At 39.3% G+C, this 25,099-nt stretch overlaps 1 protein-coding gene across 4 annotated transcripts in view; it reads left to right on the top strand.

The window, feature by feature from the left end:
• The window catches only part of DMD (dystrophin), a 2,360,554-nt gene that overhangs the window by 428,093 nt on the left and 1,907,362 nt on the right, over positions 1-25,099 (top strand). For all 4 annotated transcript variants that reach the window (XM_066250305.1, XM_066250306.1, XM_066250308.1 and 1 more), the window contains exons 3-4: positions 22,046-22,138; positions 23,673-23,750. In XM_066250305.1, coding sequence (XP_066106402.1) covers positions 22,046-22,138; positions 23,673-23,750 — 171 coding nt within the window. The remainder of the gene's footprint in view (positions 1-22,045; positions 22,139-23,672; positions 23,751-25,099) is intronic.

Raw genomic sequence — 25,099 nt, forward strand, 5'->3', positions numbered from 1 at the left:
GATCTTTTAAATTTTGAGTTTCTTTCAGTCAGATATATTAGTCCATTTGAATTTCCCAAACCAGGGATATTAGAAGTATAGTTGAGTTGAGCGTAGTTTTTAATGATATTTTCCTTCTTACATCTGGCAGTCGGAATCTCCTAAGGCTGATTTTGTAGCAGAACAATTGCTAGAGGGAGATGGAGGCTATGATGCCAAATCACACCATGTTCCACTGGCACCTCCTTGTATTTCTCTTAGTTGAAGATTTGTGGCATTTCTGTGTATCTTAATTATTTGTTTTTAATTGGCAGTGTTATTGATTGTAAATCTTTTTGACAGAAACTACCTTTTATCTTGAAGTTTAAAGGTACCTAGAGGCTACTAAGAGATGCCTGTGTTCAGTGAAAACATTAAAGTAATAGCATAAGTGGTTGAAATGTGTCCCATTTGGTACAAATTAGTTTCCCTCCTGGTACAGCTCAGTCAAAGAACTGAATATAGCTGAAAATTGATGAACTGTTCAACAGCTTTAAATTCAACAAATGTGCATTGAGCGTTCACCATGTGCAAAATACAGTGGTAGATCTAGGAGGGGGTAAAAAATTAAAATAACCATTTTCTGCCAGCTGGGATTTCATAATATAGTGGGGACACACACACACACACACACACACACTTTTATTCAAATCAGATAATGATCGTTCTTAAGTCAAATATGAATAATGACTAAGGGAACACAATAGCAGGGGAAATTAATTTTTTCTGGAGTTGGTGGTAAAGGAAGAATAAGGAAAGTGGGCATTGAGGAAGAATTAATTGAAACAGAACCTTGATGAAGGTTGTTGGGGGAGACAAAGGACACTAAAAATAGAAGACAAAAATGAAAGCTGCAGGGTGAGAAAGAGGAGGAACAAGTGAGCAACTCAGGCTGAAATCATTATAAGCAGGGTTTAGGAATATGGCTCTAGTTGTACTGTGTAGACTGAATTGCATAATGATCAGGGTCTGGAAATTATTGGTAGGAAGACCATTTTAGAGTTTATTATATTCGACATTTTGGATCTAAAGTCAGTAGGGATTAAAGCTGATGCAATTCAAGAATGAAAGAATGAGTTGGAAAGAACACATGTTTCAGAACTGAAAAAGTCTAGAGGATGGTGGCTTCACTGGATGAGATTGGAAATAGAGACAAGAAGCAGGATTACGAAAGAGAGATGATGAGTTGTACTTGAGATCTGTTGGACTTGATGTGTTAATGGCAGGGGTCCCCAAACTTTTTACACAGGGGGCCAGTTCACTGTCCCTCAGACCGTTGGAGGGCCGGACTATAAAAAAAACTATGAACAAATCCCTATGCACACTGCACACATCTTATTTTAAAGTAAAAAAAAGAACAAAACGGGAACAAATACAATATTTAAAATAAAGAACAAGTAAATTTAAATCAACAAACTGACTGGTATTTCCATGGGAACTATGCTCCTCTCACTGACCACCAATGAAAGAGGTGCCCCTTCCGGAAGTGCGGCGGGGGCCGGATAAATGGCCTCAGGGGGCCGCATGTGGCCCGTGGGCCGTAGTTTGGGGACCCCTGGTTAATGGGATGTAAAAGTACAGGTTTCCAACGATCTCTGGCAAATGTATGGCTAGATCTGAGAAGGGAGATCAATGATAGGTACAGTACTGAGACAGTAACACAGGCAAGACGCCAAGATTAAAGATAATGAATTTGGAGTCATCCAGATGGAGTTGAAGTCCTTTGGGCAGAGGAGATAGCCAAAGGATATTGCACATAATTAAGAGAAAAAGGGGCCCAGAGTCAAGTGTTGAGAAAAGTTTACATTGAAAATATGGGCAGATGAAGAGAATCCTACATGGAGGTGTTCAGGAAAGTAGCAGGAAATCGAAAAGGTATGTAGTCCCAGGAACAGCAAAAATGGACATGGTTTTCAAGAACTGGTATGTTGGTCAAATAGAGTGATTAACAGATATTAAATAAGGGACTGAGAAAAGGCCATTTGATTTTTTGATGATGTTGATTAATTCTTAAAAAACAATGTCAGTGAACCCGTGAATTCACCTATCCATCCATCCATCCATCCAGTGCTGGGAATCAAATAACTTAACAACTGGTTCTATGCCCTAATGACCATTTTAAGTACAAAATAAGATATACCGAAAGGTAGTTTATTATCTTATACATTTAATACTTAAATAAGAATAAAAGAGGTACACAAAACTATATTATAAGAAAGTTTTAAAATATTATTGAAAAATTATTAAATAATACCTGACAAAAAACCAATAAAACTGTTATTTGAAATATTTCCATATTGCTGCTTCTTCTTTTTTTGTGACAGAGAGAGAGGCAGAGAGGCAGAGAGAGGGACAGATAGGGACAGACAGGAAGGGAGAGAGATGAGAAGCATCATCTCTTTGTGGTAGCACCTTAGTTGTTCATTGATTGCTTTCTCATATGTGCCTTGACTGGGGGGCTCCAGGTGAGCCAGTGACCCCTTGCTCAAGCCAGCGACCTTTGGGCTCAAGCCAGTGACTATGGAGTCATGTCTATGATCCTGCACTCAAGCCAGAGACCCCGCACTCAAGCTAGTGAGCCCACACTCAAACTGGATGAGCCTGTGCTCAAGCAGTGGACCTTGGGGTCCTCAGCATCCCAGGTAGATGCTCTATCAACTGCGACACCTCCTTCTCAAGCATAACTAAATACAATTTAATAATATTAACAGCACCAAGAATAGTGGGCATTTTGAGTACAGACAGTGCCCAACCTTGTGAGGTATGTACATGTATCCCCATTTTTCAGATGGACAAATTGAGGATCAATAACGTTATTTGACTTTTCAAGTTTATAGTGTTAGTAAGTAGAGAGACTCCCACATCCATCTCCCACATTGACCTCCCTACTCCGTTCCAGACTAAGATTTGAATGCAGGCTGACTGGCTCGGTCCTTCCCTTAGCTCTCTTTCTACAGTATCACTAAAGGAGGCTCTAGGGCAGGATTTTTTTTTTCAACTTTGAAGTTCTGTGCTTTCAAATTTAGAGTGCAACACCTGGTGGGTATATGCATTAGCAATTTTTATAGCAATCACTTTTAAGGCCTTTGGATTACATTTGTTCTCGATTTACAAAGTAATATACCACTTCAAGTATTTCACATAGCATTTCTACCACAGTAAATGGCTTTTCCTTTACAGGAACCAGATTTTGATTGTTTGACAAAACTTCTTGAAGTGATCTTAAGAAGCTGAAGAAAAATTACATAAAACAGAGTTACCCTATAACGCCCATTTTAACACTCTTAATACAAAGGCTCATTTGTTCTTTGTCACCAAAAACCTGAGAAAATACACAAAGGTGAGAAGGATCTGAAGTGATTTATAAACCCTTCTTGCCGTGATACCTTAAGAAATCTAGTGACCCGTGTATGCCTCTTCTTAAAATATTCTCTTAAAATATGTGATATGAAATACATAAAGTTACAAAGAAAATCAATTGCATTAGAATACCATTATCAAAATTTTAAATAAATTTGTGGTAGACCAATAAATTAGATTGTTTTTTGATGCATTAATTAACTAGATGTAGATGTTAATGGTCATAGTCCTTTTCAGATAGTGATAAGTATAAGCAATACATGGAGACACTGGCAACAGGTTCCGTGTGGTATATGTACCAGAGAATGGGTGGCTTATAAACAGCGGAAATCTGTTTCTTGTGGTTCTGAAAGTTGCAAGTCCAAGATCAGGCTGCCAGCATGGTTAGGTTTTGGTTAAAGTCTTCTTCCAGGTCGCAGAGTGCCAATTTCTTGTTGTATCTTTACATATTGTAAGGGGCTGGGAAGCTCTCGGAGGGCCCCTCTACAGTGATGCTAATCCCATTCATGGGGGCTCCACAGCCATGATTTGAGCACCTCCCAAAGGCCGTGCCTCCTGGTACCATCACCTTGAGCATTAGGATTTAGGATTTCAGTATATGAAATCTGGAGCCACACAGACATTCAAACCATACCGGGGCGGGGTGGGGGGAGACGCAAGTCTTTAACTTGTTATGATTGTAGGTAAACATGAAGATAAAAATTAATATCTAATTAAAGAGAGCTTGTGATGGAGTAGCCAAAATTGAGGGCATAAAAGCAACTGTTCTAAATACTTTAGGGTTTCAAAAGACACTGAGCAAAGAGTTAGGAGTTGGACTAATTGTGAGAGAGAAAGGTAAAATTAACCAAGTTAGCCTGACCAGGTGGTGATGCAGTGGATATAGCATCAACCTGGGATGCTGAGGACCCAGGTTTGAAACCCTGAGGTCTCAGGCTTGAGCATGGGATCATAGATATGATCATTGGCTCGAGCCCAAAGGTCACTGGCTTAAGCCCAAAGTCACTGGCTTGAGCAACAAGTCATTTACTTGGCTGGAGTCCCCCCCCCCCCCGCCACTGTCAAGGCACATATGAGAAAGCAATCAATAAGCAACTAAGGTGCCACAACTATGAGCTGGTGCTTCTCATCTCTCTCCCTTCCTGTCTGTCTGTCCTGGTTTATCCCTCTCTCTAACTCTCTCACACACACACACAAAAAGCTGGAAGGCAATAAAAATATGGAAAAACATTGCAGATTGGGGTAGGGTGGTTATATACAGGGCTAGGATTAAATCTTAGAACAAGGAAACAAGGCCAAAGACATTTTAATAATGATAAGATATGATATGAAGAATCTTCAAAACATTGAACAAGTAGGCAAGCAAACAAACAACACCCAAAAAACACTGGGATTGGAATTCATTATTGAATAGATTCTGGTTCCTACTGGCACTTTTGTTCAATGTGGTCATGTACTGTGTCATCCCAGGTGTGCATGTTAGCTTTTGACAAGCTGTGCCATTTATGACTGCCACTAGGTTTGGGAGAAGTGTGGATATTATGTTTCTGCATCAATTTGGTTTTTGTTTTTCATTCTCATTGTTATTGGCATGTGTTTTGTGTTATATACCGGTTGAACAAGTATTTATCCTTGGAGCTTTAAAACTGTTATTATTCTTCTTCAACCAGTTCATGATGCATCATGCATAAAAATGCAAGAAGTGTGTAGCACTTTACCATGGCTGTTTTTCCCATTTTAATGACAGTTGGTTTTTAAAGATTAATTTGTGGTCAAACTGGTTTTAGTCACTAAAGAATGTATTGAGGAAAGCAAAGTCCATTTTAATGATCATGTATATTTTTAAGTACATCTAAGGAGTTAAGTTTGGGTTATAAGGAGGTTGTAGGTAGTAACTAAAGTGTTACTATACAGGATAATGCTTGTTTTGTGAATTAAAACAGATTAATATTTAGTATTCTGTATTATTTTTTCCATACATGCATTAATGAGTCAATTCTTGTTGATCTATTTCCTCATGGATTGCCCACAGAATTTATTAAGGATAAAATAGGAAATGGAAATATTAAAGAATAGGTTTTTGAACAATTTGCTTCTAAATCCTTGTTTTTAAAACAATCATACCATGCTGAGTATTTTCCATAAAGTAAGGTAGTCAGGGTAATTCCCAGTGCTTCATGATGATTGGCAGGTGTTGCGTGTTATATACCAGTTGAACAAGTATTTATCCTATAGAGGGTTGACTATAATTTGCAAACCACCAAAGTTGCTAGATTTGAAAGCCTTCTTTTCTACCCTCATTGATTTAGACACAGATACATTTTACCTTTTAGCCCTGATAGTAAAGTCTAAGATAAACATGACTTTGAACCCTTAAGGGACCATAGTTGGAGATTACTATCACAAATCAGAAGAAACTCTTTTTAAAAGCAAGCAATTAAAATGACTATTTATATCCATTTTAATTTTTATTTTATATTTAACCTGGTATGGTTAAGCCTCCTACTCAAATCTTACAGTCTAAATTCAATAAAAGATTGCTCAGTAATATTTAAATTTAAGAGGCCAATATATTGGTCATTCAACCAGCTGACTGAGCACCAACTTTTTAAAAATTGGAAAGTATTTGGTATTTTTTTTAATTGGGTAATTATTATATTTATAAGACAAGATAATTTTAATTTCCTTTCCCTTAATAATACTTTGGGGAAATTGCTGTTTTCATCAAATGAAATATTTGGCACAGAAATATTTAACAATTAGCAAATGTTTGGTGTTGATAAAGAATTATTGAATTAGGCACACTTTACGGTTAAATTATGTAATAATAGAAAAGTCCTGGTAAAAACCTGTATTCAGAGAGTTATTAAAGTATTTTGTCCTATTTTTTTAAATAAACAGCTGCCGATTATGATTTTCTAATTAATATACAAGATGATTTATAATATTTTTCTTGAGCTTTGTGAGGAAAATAATGTCAAACCTAACTACTTCTCTTGGCTTGTTATTCATCTTAATTTATTTAAAAATGTAGTATTCTAGAAATGCTAACTAAACATGACAGTTTATTTCACGGAGAATTCTTTTTGAGTCACTATTTTTGTTTTGAAAATGTCTGAATGAATAACCACTGGAAATTAGAGCTTATAATGAAGAAAACTAGGTAAACAGGAATTTTTATCTAAAGTGAAAACATAGTAAAAAAATCTAGCAAATAAGAGACAAAAGAGTCTAGCTTTTCTTTTTTTTAACTTCTCATTAAGATCCAAGTGAATGTCAAATGAATTTGTTGAGCAAGAAATATAATCTTTGTTGTATTTAAAATATATAACTATCACAGAAGAGTTAAGAAATCACATTTTAGAAACATAGCTTTAGAAATCTTTTAATATTGACACTATAATGATTTTTATTATGCCAGAAAGCTGAGAATTAAAAATAAAAGGAATTTGTTAGTTTGTTTTCTTTGCAAGATTGAATTGAACTATGTAGAGTATATTGACTGTGCTTTTTTTTTCAGATAATTTATTGAGTTGAATATCTAGTAACATAACCTTTTACCCATATTCAATTTCAGCAGAAAAATAATATTTTCTATCTTGAAGATATTTTTTACAAAAATTCAAAAGGGTCTTTTTAAAATATTTCATGAATAATTTATCCATCCTTATGACACAGTTTAATTTTTCAGACATCTTTGTTCTGTGTAGAAACAAACATTTATATACAGACATGTATCAGTTAGCTACTGCTGTGTAACAAGATAACTTGAAACTCATTAGGTGAAATCAACAACCATTTATTATTTTTTCAAATCTTCAGAAATTACCAGGAAGTTCTTCAACTCTCTGCTGGGATTATTCACGTGTCTCTAGTTAACTGTGGGTTAACTAGGTACCTTATTCTTAGCATGTGATCCTTACCCTCTGATTTGATTCTCCTCCTCTTTTCACATCTAGCTGTTGATTACACATTCATTCCAGTCTAGAATGACCTTATCTGAGACTACTGGGACAACTCAGTTTTGCTTCATATGTCTGACCTCTCAGCTGTCTGGTTTTGGCATGTTCATTTGGTACAGGTAGAGGCATGAACAAGAAAGCAAAGGTGTTAAGCCCTTGTAAGTCCTGCATTGGTAGTGGAACACCATCATTTCCTCTGCATTCTATTGGGCAAAGCAAGGCAATGGCTAAAAGACACTACCTCCTCATGAGAGGAACAGCAAAGTCCCATTGTAAAAGGCATGGCTTCAGGAAAAAATGAAATGTTCCAGTTTTGTGTTTTACTTATCATAGATGTTGACTTCTGCTTTCACAAAAATAGGTTCAGATGGAAAGGTATATACCTACCTAGAATTTTAAGGAGCTCATATTGACAATTTAGGATGGTTGCTGCTTTCCAAGTAATATGTCCAGACAAGTAAGAATAGTTCTTTCAAATTCTTGAGACTTGAAAAGCTTCTAAACAATGCCAATATTAGTCAACTACCTTAAAACATCTATCTAGGCCCTGGCCGGTTGGCTCAGTGGTAGAGTGTCGGCCTGGTGTGCGGGAGTCCCGGGTTCGATTCCCGGCCAGGGCACACAGGAGAAGCGCCCATCTGCTTCTCCACCCCTCCCCCTCTCCTTCCTCTCTGTCTCTCTCTTCCCCTCCCGCAGCCAAGGCTCCATTGGAGCAAAGATGGCCCGGGCGCTGGGGATGGCTCCTTGGCCTCTGCCCCAGGCGCTAGAGTGGCTCTGGTCGCGGCAGAGTGACGCCCCGGAGGGGCAGAGCATCGCCCCCTGGTGGGCAGAGCATCGCCCCCTGGTGGGCATGCCGGGTGGATCCCGGTTGGGCGCATGCGGGAGTCTGTCTGACTGTCTCTCTTCGTTTCCAGCTTCAGAGAAATACAAAAAAAAAAAAATTATAAAATCTAAAAAAAAAAATCTGCCTAAATATTAATATGAAGTATATGGTAAAAAATTCAAAATTAGATACTATGTTCAAAAGAATGAAAACAAGACCATTTGGTATTTGCCCAAGTGCCTTCAGGTGGCAAACCTAGTTCTCTTTATAATGGTGTCTCACTCATCTCAAGTCTCATCATCTCCCATACCTCCATGTACCCTGTCCTCCAAGAGCCTATTTATCACAGTTTCTTTTTGTAAGCGTGCATGTGTATGTGCGCATGCATACACGAGAGAGAGAGACAGGGACAGTCAGACAGGAAGGAGAGAGATGAGAAACATCAACTCAGAGTTGTGGCTCCTTAGTTGTTCACTGATTGCTTTCTCATATGTGTCTTGACTAGGGTGGGCTCCAGCTGAGCCAATGACCCCTTGCTCAAGCCAGCGACCAGGGGATCATGTCTGTGATCCCAAGCTTAAATTGGTGACCCCACACTCAAGCTGGTGAGCCTGATCTCAAGCTAGTGACCTGGGGTTTTGAACCTGGGTTCTCAGAGTCCCGGGCTGATGCTCTATATACTGTGCCACCGCTGGTCAGACTCTTACAGCTTCTTGACTAATTCATGGAAGTTAATTTATCCGATTTTCAGCATCTGAAGTGCCCTTCTGCCTGGCATCTCCTTTTCTTCCCACATAGAGCTGTTGATTTCTAATCAACCTTGGAAATGCAGTTCAAGGATTTCTGCTTCTGTTTCTCTCTCAAGTGAAGGTGACCCTTCTTTCATTTGTGCCAACACCACACTTATACCATCATTATTTTCAAAATTATAACACAGTGCTCTAATTACACTGGCTTAAATGTGTCCCTTTTTTCCTAGACTGTGACTAAGGCTGTAAAAACAATGGCAATATCTTTTTTTATCTTTTAGCTTCCCAATTATTCCCAGAGCCTGGCACAATCTAAAGCATTGGAATAATATCCATTAAAGTTAGTTGAATAGCCTGACCTATGGTGGTGCAGTGGATAAAGCATTGTCCTTGAGTGCTCAGATCACCTGTTCAAAACCCTGGTAGTCACATACAGGAAGCAACTACTACGAGGAATTGATGCTTGCCACTTTCTACCAACTTTATCCCCCCCCCCTCTCTCCTCTCTCTAAAAATCAATAAATAAAATCTGAAAAAAAAAGTTAGTTGAATAATTTAACTAACCCCTTCCTTTGGCATATAAGAAAAACAAATAAATTACTAAATAATTTATCCAAGTTCATACAGTTGGGAAAAGTTAGAACTGCAATTAAATACAGGCCTGTTTGGCCCCAGATGCTATATTATGTTTTTTTTTTTCTTTTTTTTTCCAAGTAAGAGGAGGGGAGACAGAGAGATACTCCAGCATGTGCCCCAACTGGGATCCACATGGCAACTCCAATCTGTTGCCATGCTCATAACGGAGCTAGTTTTAGCTACTGAGGTAGAAGCTCCACAGAGCCATCCTCAGCACCCAGGGTCAATGCACTCAAATCAATTGAGCCATGTCTGTGGGAGGAGAAGAGAGAGAGTGAGAGAGAGGAGGGGAGGGGGAGGGGTGGAGAAGCAGATGGTCACTTCTCCTGTGTGTCTTGACCAGGAATTTAACCTAGTATATCCATCCATATGGCTGGCCCATGCTCGACCCCAGATGCTATATTCTTTCCTTTTTTTTTTTTTATTTTTTTATTTTTCTGAAGCTGGAAACAGGGAGACACAGTCAGACAGACTCTCGCATGCGCCAGACCGGGATCCACCCGGCACGCCCACCAGGGGTGATGCTCTGCCCACCAGGGGGCGATGCTCTGCCCCTCTGGGGCATCGCTCTGCCCCGACCAGAGCCACTCTAGCGCCTGGGGCAGAGGCCAAGGAGCCATCCCCAGCGCCCGGGCCATCTTTGCTCCAATGGAGCCTTGGCTGCGGGAGGGGAAGAGAGAGACAGAGAGGAAGGAGGGGGGCGGGGTGGAGAAGCAAATGGGCACTTCTCCTATGTGCCCTGGCCGGGAATCGAACCCGGGTCCCCCACACTCCAGGCCAACGCTCTACCGCTGAGCCAACCGGCCAGGGCAAGATGCTATATTCTTTAACGTGCACCTTCCATGGAAGATTTTCCAATAAGTAACTGGCATGTATGAGTGTATTTTCCATGGATTATATTTGTTATAGTTTGATTTATAGCCTTCCAAGTTTTTGGTATGAGATATTGCCTTTGTCTTTTAATTTAATTAACATTAAAAAGTAAGCTTTTTCCATAAAGCTTAAGGTAAAATCTTCATTTTAAAAATGTGTTTTGGTCTCTAGAGCAATACTTACTAGATTTATTGAGGTTTTCACTGCCTGCCATACTGGACCCTTGAAAGAGTTCATAGACTTTCCAAACACAGTGATGTAATGATAGAATTTTAGGACATTGCAGATTTTCCTAATGTACATATGTAGAATTATCACAGTGGTGTTATCCTTCAATTACTAAGTCAACTTAAAATTAGAAGCAATTTTGTTTGCAGACTATATAACTGGATCTGACCTTCAGAATTCTCAGGGGAAAGAAAAGAAACAATTACTCAAATTATCCTTATTTTATTAAAAGAGATTTTCAAAATGCAGAAGTAAAACTTATGTAATATTGACCCTGAATGGTGTTATGGTAAAAGGACTCCAGTTCAAACAGCAGTTACAAAGTATAGAATAAGAAATCTGGAAATAGACTGCCTAAGTTTTATTGCTGCGTGAACTTAGTCAAGTTACTTGTCTTCTCTGTGCCTCAATTTTATCATCAGTAAAATGAGAATTATTTTAATTCATTGTGGTGAGGGTTAATTAGAATGATCCTTGTAGAATGCACAGACTTGGTGGCCGATGTAAACTAAACACTCAATTACTCCTGGCTTCTAAAATATATGAGGTTGAATCATATGAAATTGCCAATATTCAACCATATTTGACTACAGAATTAGAAGTTTCACATGGCTCAAACTATTAAAAGGAAATAGAGGTATAGTGGGGGGACAGAAGCTCTTATTTAAATATTCTTTTCCAAGTGACTTCTATCCTGTCTCTGAGTTTCCTGTTCCCTTGATTTGGTGCTGCCAAAAAGCAAATCCTCCTCAGAGCCATGAAAGAAGACAGAATGAATAGTCCAAAGCTGACTTTCTACTGGATAGGAGTAGGGAAGTACTAGAAAGAAGCTGTGTATTGTCACATAATTGTCCACAAAGGATTGCACTGCAGCCTAACTGAGAAAATATCAGAATGTTAATTTTAGAAATAAAATGTACATATATTAATTAAGGGTATCTTCATATGTGCTTTGGCAATAAGGTCTCCTCATACTAGATCAGAAGACATCCAAATAGTCCTTTCTCCCTCTGCATTTTTCCAGGAGCTAAGTGCTAATCTTTGGCATTCTTTTGTGTGTGTGTGTGTGTGTGTGTGTGTGTGTGTGTGTGTGTGTGAAGGAGACAGACAGAGAAGAGACAGACAGGAAGGGAGAGAGATAGAGAGATGAGAAGCATCAACTCATAGTTGCTGCATTTTAGTTATTCATTGTTTACTCTTTCATAAGTGCGTTGATGGGGGTTGAGGGGGAGGAGGTTCCAGCCGAGCCTGTGACCCCTTCCTCAAGCCAGTGACCTTGGGCTTCCAGCCAGTGACCATGGGGTCATGTCTGTGATCACACACTCAAGCTAGGGACCCTATGTTCAAGCCAGAGACTTTAGGGCAGGGGTCTCAAACTCGCGGCCTGCCGAACAATTTTGTGCGGCCCGCAGACTAATCCACGAAGTTCAAAATATCCCAGTTTGACACTCTGTCCACTGCTCCACTGCCTGGTCAGGCATCTGAGGCATTTCTCTAGTATTTTATTTTTCCTTTTTGAAAAATCAGAGTGTTATTTACATGCTTTGAAACAAAGTGCTTTGTCTTACAATTCATATACGGTGCTTTATCTGTCACAAACACTAACTGTTGGGATTGAATATACTCAACCTCTGTTTCCATCACTGCCTATCTCAACCTTAAATCTTATACGTATGTGATTCAATAGAAAAATTGAAGTTAATTTTCAGAATTTTAAATTTATAGGGGATAATTATATGTGGTATAAACAAATTAGTCACAGTAATGGTTTGTATGTTTCCATTTATATATATATATATATTTTTTTTTTGAGAGAGAGAGAGAGAGAAAGAGAGAGGAAGGGAGAGAGAGAGAAAAGCCTTAACTTATTCCACTTAGTTGTGCACCCATTGATTGCTTCTCATATGTGCCTGGACTGGGGCTCTAGAAATACAAGCTAAAAAATTACTTACCGTAATTTAATTTGTTTCAGAATACCTGGTGATTGAATTTGTACTGACCTATTTAATTTACAGATGAGAAAACTCAGGACTAACTGAAGAATTCAGTTTTATTACAAAGCATGTTAGAGATAGACCTGATCAAACAAGAAACCATGCTGACTTTCGGTTAAGCACACTTCACTTTTGGGTTTATAATAGCCCTTTTACAGATAATAACTTGATTTCCATTAACTATTATTGGGGCTCCTGTTGAAATTTCTAATTTGCAATCTGGTGGAATCTTTTCCTCTGTACTTAATAGTATAACGTACACATTGGGTGATTGTTTTATAAAGAGTTAGTGCCAAATAACATTTTAATCTGGAGAGGTTGTAAAACTATTACATTACCTAATTTAGCACTTGAACATTTCTTAGCTCTGAAGGATAACTTGGATTTTTTTTTAATTATCTTTGTAGCCTAGATGTTAGTTCTGTTCTTGGTATATAAAAATCTCTATAAAGTATTTGATGCTAAAGAATAAAGAATAATATATGTTAAATTTCATCTGTTAAAGCCCACAAAACATTCCAGTACTTTGATATCCTATTATAAAAGAGAAAGTGCCCCAATGATCCATTTGGCTCTCTGAAATGACATTACCAGAGGTAGAAATAACAGAGGAGGCTGGGGAAAGAGCTCTTGAGCCTTCATTTATTTCCTGACACAGACATCCCTGGCCTTGATCCCTTGGATCACAGGGAATTTGTTTTCCTGTCTAGGGTGTTGAATGTTTTGGTTTATCCCTCTGGGTCCACTACCTGCCTTTCTTGAGAGCCTGAACTCTGTGGATGATAGCAGAAGACTTCCTTGCCTTCTGGCTTTCAGTTAGATTTGGCTAATGGGAGCATTTACAGGAGGTCTGAGGGAGGGAGGAAAGAAAGACCAGAGCATTTATTTACTGCATTCATCCCCTGAATATCAAAACTCCTATCTGTTAACCCTCTGAGCTCTTCTTTTATTCAAGGGCCAGTAACCACCGCTATCTTTCTCCTCATCCCTATGAATCTGGGAGTGATAATGGCACTTCTCTATTACCTGTTCTGTTGGTTTCTTTTTCTTTCTTTTTTCTTTTATTCTTTCTTTCCTTTTTCTTTCTCTTTTCCCTTCCTTCCTTCCTTCCTTCCTTCCTTCCTTCCTTCCTTCCTTCCTTCCTTCCTTCCTTCCTTCCTTCCTTCCTTCCTTCCTTCCTTCCAGTAAGGGGAGGGGAGTTAGAGTGACAGACTCCTGCATGTGCCTTGACTAGGATCCACTGGCAACCTCATCTGGGGCTGATGCTAGAATCAACCAAGCTGTCTTCAGCCCTTGAGGCTGATGTGTGGACCAATTGAGCCACTGGATGCAGGAGGGGAAGAGGAGGGGGGGGGAAAGGAAGAGAAACAGATGGTCACTTCTCTTGTGTGTCCTGACCAGGGATCAAACCTGGGACATCCACACACTGGGTCGATGCTCTATCCACTGATCAAACCGGCCAGGGCTTTGCTGATTTTTTTATCTCCTGCCCTCATCTTTGTAAATTGTCACTTGTTAAACTCTCTTCATGTTACCCAAGTCCTACTAGGACAATGGACTCTCTCAAACGAGAGAATCTCTTCACCTCCAGGTGATGCCATTTAAAAGGAAGGAGAGAATATAATTAGGGTTTATGGAGCATTTTCTATGCCAGGTAACATGATAGACACCTTATATTTATTAATCCATATAATCCCCGTACAAGTACTTATTCTGGGACAAAAGTTACAAGGAGAACTGTGAAAAATATGGGATATTTGCATTAAAAATTTGTAATACATTTATGATAGCTAACATTCATTGAATGAATTTTAAATGAAGTTGCATTCTAAGTGTACTTAATCTTCTCAGCCTCACCACAAGTTAGGTAATAGCAGGTCTTCATTTTGTAAATGAAAAACATAAGGCACAGAGAGGTTAAGTTACTTGCTCAATATCACACAGCTGAACTATGTTAGAGCAGGGATTTGAACCAATTCATTCTGGGTACAGAGAAAATATTTTTATTTACTGCATAAACTTACTGCATCAATGCAACCTTTCCCTTCAAATTCTCTCTGCTCAAACCTGATGTTTTTCAGTCATTAATTTCTTGAAATGAAATACTAAACCAGCATTATTATTCTGTTTTTCTAAGAGACTCCTTTCACACAAAACCACTGTACGGTACTAAAAGTCAGTATGGTAGTCATCTTTGAAGGGGAGCGCACAGAAGAGGGTATGAGAAAGTTCCTAGGATGCTAGTCATATTGTGTTTCTCTGTCTCGTATGCATAACATGCCTGTGTTCAGCTTGTGAAAATTCATTCCGTTAACACTTCAGATATGTGTACTTTCCTTAATATCTTAAATACATTGCCTTACAAAATAAAATTAATTCTTTTTACAACCCATACTTTAAAAACTCATTTATAAAAACTGCCTCTTTATATTACAATGGATTGCATTATTTTTATGGGAGCAGTATTCACCAGTAGGCTTTGAATCAATTTTATACTCCTTTTGAGTGTTTCTGGTACTTTGGGTGTTTCTAGTATGTAAAGATTTGTAATTACAAAGGATTCTCTTGATTTCCTAAGCAACAGAGATGTGCAGAGCCTGAACTTTGTGTAACCAGAAGGCTATGCTAAATTATTCCTGTGCTCTCTTCCTTCTGTTAGCACATTGTATTAGTAATCTCTCCATATTTTCAGGTTCAAAGATTGACATCACTCTGAAGAGTCAGAAGCTGTTTAACTATTTCAGAAATGCATTTCTGTTTCTTTCTCTATTTCTCTCACTTAGTGTATGCCACTTACCAATCAACCTGTCTGAATGCTTTTTGAATAGTGCCTGTATACAGATATAAAGAAATTCTGTATTTTTTTATATCATACTGACAATGATCTGGAATGATTATAGTTTCATTTTATGGTCCTTTCATCTTGTTACTTAGGTTTGCAAGGAAGAAAACAATATATAAGTGAATGCAGAAAACTGCTGAGTATTATCAAAAGTTCACTTTTTTTTTGTATATTTCTAAAGTGAGAAGCGGGGAGGCGGAAAGACAGACTCCCACATGCTCTGGACCAAGATCCACCCGGCATGCCCACCAGGGAGTGATGCTCTGCCCAGCTGGGGCATTGCTCTGTTGTAACCAGAGCCATTCTAGCACCTGAGGCTAAAGCCATGGAGCCATCCCCAGCGCCCGGGCCAACTTTGCTCCAATGGAGCCTTGGCTAAGGGAGGGGAAGAGAGAGACAGAGAGGAAGGAGAGGAGGATGGGTGGAGAAGCAGATGGGTGCTTCTCCTGTGTGCCCTGACTGGGAATCGAACCTAGAACTTCCACAGGCTTGGCCGACGCTCTACCGCTGAGCCAACTGCTCAGGGCCAAAAGATTACTTTTTAACAAAAGATTTGTCATGAAAAGGGTTGAAAACAGAGAGCAAGACGATTATATGGCCCAAAGACAATTTAGTGTTTTATATATTTTACAAAATAATGTTCATAGACTTGAAAAGAAAGCCATAAAAAACAGGACTTTTAAGAAAATAATACTTTGTATGACATAAAATGTCACTTGCAAGAAAAAGACATGATAGGTATAGAAGATGAAAAGGGGAAACAAAAGGGGATTAATTAAATATAATCAAAAGAGCAAGAAAAAGCACTTGAAGCTTCTGAGTATGTCCCCTGTGCCATCTGTCTTTCCAGTATCAATAATTGAACAGGGAGTGACATCTTCCCTCCATGATTTGCACTCCTGCAGGGGTATTGAACTGTGAGGAAACAGAACATATTGGAAGCAAGTCCTGCACTTTCTAGCAGATTCGATAATGCACCCTAATTCTATTTACAGCTCAATTTTGGCAAAAGAAAGAGAAGGCAAGAAATAATAGAATAATAAAACGTAAAAACCATCCTATATTTATTGAGTGCCTACTATTTGCCAAGTCTATGCAACAAACCTATACTGTTTTATTTAAACCTCAGAGGAGGGCTCTGAAGTGGTATTATTTCAATCCCCATTTTACCTAAGAGTAAATTGTGCCTCAGAAAGCCTAAGTCACTTGCCTGAGATAGTGTAGCTAATAAATAGGCCTCCTAAGTTCAAATGTAGGCTATTTCTGCCTTTGAAACATGTCTCCTTTTCCACATCGTATATAGAACGCTGCAGAATGGGGAGCTGACTCTAGGAAAAGAACTGAAAACCAGCCAAGAGAAATGAGATGTTTGCTTTTCCTGGGATATTCATTCTATAGGAAGAATAAGACTGAGCACCTGAACATCCATGAAGTTATAGGCTAAATTGTGTATAGGTCATTTGAACATCACTAATTTCAGGAAGAGCACTGGAAGAGAAATTTCATTCAAAAATACTTGAAATTACTTCCTTTTTATTTTTAAAGAAATTTTCTTAAGTGAGAAGAAGGGAGGCAGAGAGACAGACTCCCGCATGCAACCTGATCAGGATCCACCAGGCAAGCTCCCTACTGGGGGATGATCTGCCCATCTGAGGCTATTGCTCTGTTGCTCAGCAACCGAGATATTTTTAGCACCTGAGGCAAGGCCATGGAGCCATCCTTAGTGCCCAGGGCCAACTTACTTGAACCATTCTAGCCATAGCTGCGGGAGAAGAGAGAGATAGAAAGAGAAAAGGGAGATGGGGAGGGGTGGCTAAGCAGATACTAGCTGCTTCTCCTGTGTACCTTGACTAGGGATCAAACCCAGGACATCCACAAGCTGGGCCAACGCTCTACCACTGAGACAATCAGCCAGGGCCAAATTTACTTTTCAGTTAAAACAAACATGCATTAAGAGAAGAAGGCAAAATCTCCATGAATTCTTAACATAAAACATATACTGTCAGCCTGACCTGTGGTGGCAAGGTGGGTAAAGCATTCAATCTGGAGTGCTGAGGTCCCCGGGTCAAAATCCTGGGCTTGCCCAGTTAAGGTAAATATGGGAAGCAACTACTACAAGTTGATGCTTCCTGTTCCTCCCCATTCCCTTTGTCTCTCTCCTCGTTCTAAAAATCAATAAATAAAAATTTAAAAGAAGAACACATGCTTTCATAGAAGTTTGGAACCTGTAGTTACTGTATAATTTGTACTGCTGTACTGGATAAATTCATTCAATCTCATCTGCTGAAAGAATGCTTGGGTGGAACATTCTGAGAAGCACTCTATTAGAGAATGTGGTGGATATAACAAACAGAAATTGGATTTCAGTTGTGATACTTTAATATAACATTGATTCTGTGAGGGTTTTTTTTGTTTTTTGTTTTTTTACAAAGACAGAGAGAAAGACAGAGAGAGGGATAGATAGGGACAGACAGACAGGACTGGAGAGAGATGAGAAGCATCAATCATTAGTTTTTTGTTGCGACACCTTAGTTGTTCATTGACTGCTTTCTCATATGTGCCTTGACCGCGGGCCTTCAGCAGACCGAGTAAACCCCTTGCTCAAGTCAGCGACCTTGGGTCCAAGCTGGTGAGCTCTGCTCAAACCACATGAGCCCGTGCTCAAGCTGGCTACCTCAGGGTCTCAAACCTGGGTCCTCCACATCCCAGTCCGACACTCTATCCACTGTGCCACTGCCTGCCCAGGCTGTGAGTTTTGAGAGTTACCTATCATACCAGAAACTGTCTTTTTCTGTGTCACCTCACTGCTTTTTAGGTGCCCCCAACTAGATGTGCCTGGAGACTTCTGACTGGCCTACAATCTATCACTCCCTCTCCATTTTGTTTGATTCTGGTTTAAAAAGGATAATTATAGCCTGACCAGGCAGTGGCACAGTGGATAAAGCATCAACCTGGGATGCCGAGAACCCATGTTTGAAACTCCAAGGTTGCTGGCTTGAGCATGAGCTCACCAGCTTGAGCATGGGGTCACTGGCTTGAGCGTGGGATCATAGACATGACCCCATGGTCACTGGTTTGAACCCAAAGGTTGCTGGCTTGAAGCACAAGGTTGCTGGCTTAAGCAAAGGGTCACTCGCTCTGCTGTAGTCCCTCGGTCAAGGCACATATGAGAAAGCAATCAGTGAACAACTAGGGTACCACAACTATGAGTTGAAGCTCCTCATCTCTGTTCCTGTCTGTCTGTCTCTCTCTCTCTCTAGAATTTTTTTTTTAATTAAAAAAAGGGAGAATTATAAAATACCCTGGTCTGTGTTTGTATGTTTGGATCAAAGCAAGATCCTATTTACCTTGTGAGCCTTTTTCTGGACTCCTTGCCTTAAAAGCGTACACTTTCTAGTCCTCATACCTTGGACGCTAGAGGGTCATGCTTTATTTTACACCCTAAGATTTATCTACTCCCTGTCTCTGCTTTTCTTCTTGAATGAACATTTTGATACCTACATCCTTTCTGGTTTGACAGATTTTATTATCTATCTATCTATCTATCTATCTATCTATCTATCTAGACATATATTTTTAATAAGAACAAGTATCTCTGTCAGCTACCTGTATTTTATTTTTTTCAAAACTTGACACATTTCGGTGTACAATATTCTTTTTGTCAATAAGTTTAGAAGTCATGCACTGCTCAAATGCATCTGTAAAATTTTGCTCCTGAAAAAAGTAAAAAAAAAAAACCAAAACCCCCCCACCACCACAACAAACAAAAAACCCAAAACAGCATTTTCAAGGCATTGTTGAACGTCAGCCACTTTGAAAATAAAACTTTAATATTACTCCCCAAATGCCTAGTTCTTACCGGTTATATACGAAGTTCTAGACAGAATTATTATAAAGTGTTCATTCATTCATTTTCTTTACTTATTAGTAAAAAAATCTTTCATTAAAGTTTCATGAACCCTGGCTGGTTGGCTCAGCGGTAGAGCGTTGGCCTGGCGTGCGGGGGACCCAGGTTCGATTCCTGGCCAGGGCACATAGAAGCGCCCATTTGCTTCTCCACCCCACCCCCTCCTTCCTCTCTGTCTCTCTCTTCCCCTCCCGCAGCCAAGGCTCCACTGGAGCAAAGATGGCCCAGGCGCTAGGGATGGCTCCTTGGCCTCTGCCCCAGGCGCTAGAGTGGCTCTGGTCGCGGCAGAGCGACGCCCCGGAGGGGCAGAGCATCGCTCCCTGGTGGGCAGAACGTCGCCCCTGGTGGGCGTGCCGGGTGGATCCCGGTCGGGCGCATGCGGGAGTCTGTCTCTCCCCGTTTACAGCTTCAGAAAAATACCAAAAAAAAAAAAAAAAAAAAAAAAGTTTCATGAAAATGGTACTGTTGTTTTAAGATTTACTTGTATATTACGTGCTTCTAAAAAACAGGCAAGCAAGTTAGTGTTTTCTGTTGTTTTCTTTTTACTGTGTACTTTTAAGCAGAGCTATTTGAGTCAAATTCCACAAGAATAACTGCTAGTTATCTTTGTCAAAGCACGCAGGTAGCTCAATTCCCAAAGCTGAGCAGAGAGGGGCTGATGGACTTTTGCAGGGTCAGTGTTCCCATTAAATGAAGCATTTAATCATTGAAACAACTTGTCATTGACATGGCTACCTGGCTATAGGGACAACGTGAATCCTATGTTTTCAATCTTGGAAGCCTTCAGGGGCGTCTTTTGCCTGGAAACCAGGACTCTTCTTGATTTTCTTGACCTGTGTGAAACTCAGTGTTTGTATATTATTGAGGGAGTGGATAAGAAGAGCCCAATCACCCAAAGGCTAATGTTAGACTCATCATCTGGCATTTGTGGTATGTAGTTCTGCATGCCCAGACGATGGGAGTTCCCACAGTTATGTGCTCCTGGGTCCTTTTTACTGCTTCTGGGTAGTATTATCTTTTAGGATTATTTGTTTTTTTTCTGCTGGACATGAAGTTCCACAGGGCTGGTGTCGTGTACACCTGATTAGCTAGGATATGCTCCAGCACCTAGCTCGGGTTTAATGGTGCTCAATAAATATCTGTCACTGATAAATTAGGGCTTCCCAGATAACTTGGGTGATGAATGATATGTGAATGAGTTCATATAAAGGGATTGTCGGCTTGCCCTGGCCAGATAGCTCAGTTAGTTAGAGCATCGTCAGGATACCCAAAGGTTGCAGGTTCAATCCCTAATTAGGGCACATACAATAATAACAGATCGATGTTTCTGGCTTTCTCTTTCTCCCTTCCTCTCTCACTAAAATCAATCAATAAATTTTAAAAAGTTATTGTAGGCTTTAAATCAGAAAAAGAAAATATTTGGAGACATGTCAGAAGAAATAAAGTAATAGAATGATAATGAAATAAAAGGAGAAATGGCCAAGGAAACAGCAAGAGAAAGAACAAGGACCCCAGGAGTTAAACAGATCTGGGTCAAAATCTTGGCTTTACCACCTTCTGGTTTTATGACACAGGACCACATGTTTGACCTCTTTTTCTCATCTATATGATGATTAGATTAATGCTGACCTTGCAGAAATAGCACAAAGATGATAAGATCCACTAATTCAGTGGAGTGTTTTTCATGAGTACTTACTTCAAAAATGTTGCTGTTATTAGTGTTTATTATTTTTCCTCAGTATAATTCCCAAATAAAGAATTGAAAAAAATGATAAAGAAAACTTTTGCTGGCCTATTTCAACACAGTTGAAATCAGATTTTTCTAAAATTTGAGCCGTCCAATATGAGAATGGGACATTTTGAGGCAGTATGTGAAAAGTGTATACAGAGAAAGCTTGTTTTATGGGTGAAGGATGGTAAATTTTCTATGATTATGTATTATATTTCCAAGTATATAAAAGAGTTAAATTTTATGCACCTATACACAGTCTTTGTTTATTTTAAACATGTTTTTCTCTCTTTCATAGAATCAACATTGAAAAAGTTCAGTTAATTAGATCCATTAAGCTACAAATCTCCAACTTGTTATTAAAAACTTTTTTTTTTAGCAAGAGAGGGACAGAAAGAAAAGCATCCACTCACTTTAGTTCATTGATTGCTTTCTCATATGTGCCTTGACTGGGGGGCTACAGCTGAGCCAGTGATCCCCTGCTCAAGCCAGTGACCTTGTGCTTTAAGCCAGTGACCTTTGGGCTCAAGCCAGCGACCATAGGGTCATGTCTATGATCCCATGCTCAAGCCGATGATCCCGCGCTCAAGCTGATAAACCCATTTTCAAGCTAAATGAACCTGAATTCAAGCTGGCAACCTGGGGTTTTGAACCTGGGACCTCAGTGTCCCAGGTTAACACTCTATCCACTGTGCCACCACCTGGTCAGACTATTAAAAAACTTTTAAAAATAGATATAACATAAGAATGATATATTGTTTTTTGTTCTTTTCTTGGAAGTTCTCTTTTCATCTCTCACCATTGGCAGATTAAGAATTAGATATGGTAAATATTCTTAAATATAGTTTTAATTTTCAGAGGCCTACTCACAGAAATGGATCACTGGAAGTATGTTTTGCTTAATTGGGTGTATTTTTATTTCAGTTTGGAAAGCAGCACATAGAGAACCTCTTCAGTGACCTGCAGGATGGGAGACGTCTCCTAGACCTTCTCGAAGGCCTGACAGAGCAAAAACTGGTATGTGACTTATTTATAAGAAAGTTCACATTAGCCTTAGGAGAATTTCAGACCACAAACTCAATATAATTTTATGAGTTCTGGTAAAATTCACTGATTTACCAGTTATGGAATTAACTAGCAATACAGGACTTATTTCTGAATGAAACAATCTCACACTATTATATTTGTTTTTGCATAGTCTGTCATATGGAGAACAAGGAGGTGAAATTTTTTATTAACACACTTTATGTCAATTAATAAGTATTTGCTTTCAGTATTTATTATCACTGTTATTGAATGTATTTCTAAAGGCTTTTATACATAGGACTTTTAAGTTTAATTTATTTTTTATTGTGTAAGAACATTTAACATGAGATATGGAAAAATAGGGTTGCTGTTTAACAGGTATAAAGTATCAGGCATGCAAGATGGATAAATCCTAAAGATCTGCTGTATAACATAGTGCCTGCAGTTAATGATATGACACTGTGCACTTAAAAATTTAGTAATAGGGTAGACTTCATTTTAGGAGTAAATACAGCAGGCATCATAACAGTAGAATTTCTAAAATCCTCAACTGAATAAATGACTTAATCCATATATTGTAATGAACTACACAAATGTTAGTTTAAAAATTACAGGACAAGATATGACTTATGGGGTAGAGAGTGAGAGTTATAAAACCAAATATGATTGAGGTTTAAGCTTTAGTGACTAAGAGAATTAAGATTATAGTCACAGAAATAGTTTTCTTTTACCTTATGTTACATTATAGAATTTTGCTAGGCTGAAATTTCTTTTAAACTTTTTCTTAAATAGTGTAGAAATTAACTCACTTAATCTATTTTACTAGAAAACATCCTTATGCATGCTGTTATGTCTATTGGTGATCATGCAGTTATCCCCAACTGGGCTGTAGAATGAGAGATTACAATTAAAATAGCTCTTGTGAAAAAAAAAATGCTACAATTTTTCTTGGTGAGTGGTTGATTCATGCTAAGAAAGTCCTATGACAAGTACAAGTACCCCAAAGCCCTTCAGCTCATCATATTAATGCCTCACAGCCTGTGTTCATTCAAAATATTCACATTTAGAAATGAAATGTAGGCTTTGGCCAGTCGGCTCAGTGATAGAGCATAGACCTGGCATGTGGAAGGCCTGGGTTCAATTCCCAGTCCGGGCATACAGTAGAGGCGACCATCTGCTTCTCCTTCCTTCCCTTCCCCATTCTCTCTCTTTCTCTTTCTTCTCTTCCTGCAGCCATGGCTCGACTGATTTGAGCACTTTGGCCCCAGGCACTGAGGATGGCTCCATGGAGCCTCTGCCTCAGGTACTAAAAATAGCTTGGTTGTGAGCATGGCCCCAGATGGGCAGAGCATTTGTGCCAGACAGGGGTTGCTGGGTGGATCCCAGTTGGGGCACATGCAGGAGTCTGTCTCTCTATCTGCCCTCCACTCACTTAAAAAAAAAAGTGAAATGTATAAATTGTTCTGTTTTTAGTAGATTGTGATCTCTCTTCTGGGCAGTAAACATTGTTTCATTTTGTTTTCAGCCAAAAGAAAAAGGATCCACAAGAGTTCATGCCCTGAACAATGTCAACAAGGCACTGCAGGTCTTGCAGAAAAATAATGTAAGTGGAGACCTGGATGGAGTCTGGATACCATGCGATAGCAGGCTTAATATTTGAGTGAGGGCTTTGGCCCCAGATTCAGAGAAAGCATCTCACGTTCTCTTATAAATCAAAGCAGTTATTATTAAGATCACATGTTCTAGTTCATGTGCTTCTGCTTGTGGCTAATGTAATTCAGGAAGTAAAAGCATGCTGCTATCAAGGGTGGGGGAGGGTGTGACCCAGGCCTGAAAGGGAACTCCATTCTGTTTTCTGATTTTAGTCAATGGAGACATGTTTTGTGGACCAAATAAGTCCTGTGGCAAATTCAATTCCTTTTAACAGTGTTCTGCACAACAAATGGCTTTTACTAGGCTGAATATTATTTTCTATGTATAAAGTGTATTCAAACATGGTGATTGATGATGAAGTTTGTTTGAATTCAGCCAACACATACTAAACAGAACATCCAATTATTAACATTACACAGAAAATATTACTATTTCTACTCATGGTAAAAACTGCAAATTTGTTTTTTATTCCTATGTTTGATTTAATTTATATGTAAGTATATGTATGGTATTATAAGAAGTCAACAATCATACCTAAATAAGTGTGGAAATGAAAGGAGTTTTAGTTTCTTCAGGGTGACTTTTAAATTCCACCCTTTCGTCATGGCATTAGACACGGTTCTCATTCCTTACTGACTTTCTATAATCCTTCTTTAAAAAAAATTTTTTTTTAATGTATTGATTTTAGTGAGAGAGGAAAGGAACAAGAAAGAGAGACAGGAACATCAACCTGTTCCTGTATGTGCCCTGAATGGGGATCGAATTGGCACCTCTGTGCTTTAGAACAATGTTCCAACCAACTGAGCTATCCCGCCAGGGCCATGCCATCTTTCTAATCAACCATTTATCAGGCACTTTGAGTAGCTTCCTAATTATATTACATCTCTTTTTCAAAGATAAATCCAAATAAATTGATCACACACTCATAAAAGATCCATAATTAGTGATAGATTTTTTTTTTTCCTGAAGCTGGAAACGGAGAGAGACAGTCAGACAGATTCCCCCATGCGCCTGACCGGTATCCACCCGGCACGCCCACCAGGGGCGCCGCTCTGCCCATCAGGGGGCGATGCTCTGCCCCTCCGGGGCGTCGCTCTGTTGCGACCAGAGCCACTCCAGCGCCTGGGGTAGAGGCCAAGGAGCCATCCCCAGCGCCCGGGCCATCTTTGCTCCAATGGAGCCTCGCTGCGGGAGGGGAAGAGAGAGACAAAGAGGAAGGAGAGGGTGAAGGGTGGAGAAGCAAATGGGTGCTTCTCCTGTGTGCCCTGGCCGGGAATCGAACCCGGGTCCCCTGCACAC

This window comes from Saccopteryx bilineata, chromosome X (assembly GCF_036850765.1).
Source record: "Saccopteryx bilineata isolate mSacBil1 chromosome X, mSacBil1_pri_phased_curated, whole genome shotgun sequence".
In the NCBI taxonomy this organism is placed as follows: Eukaryota; Metazoa; Chordata; class Mammalia; order Chiroptera; family Emballonuridae; genus Saccopteryx; species Saccopteryx bilineata.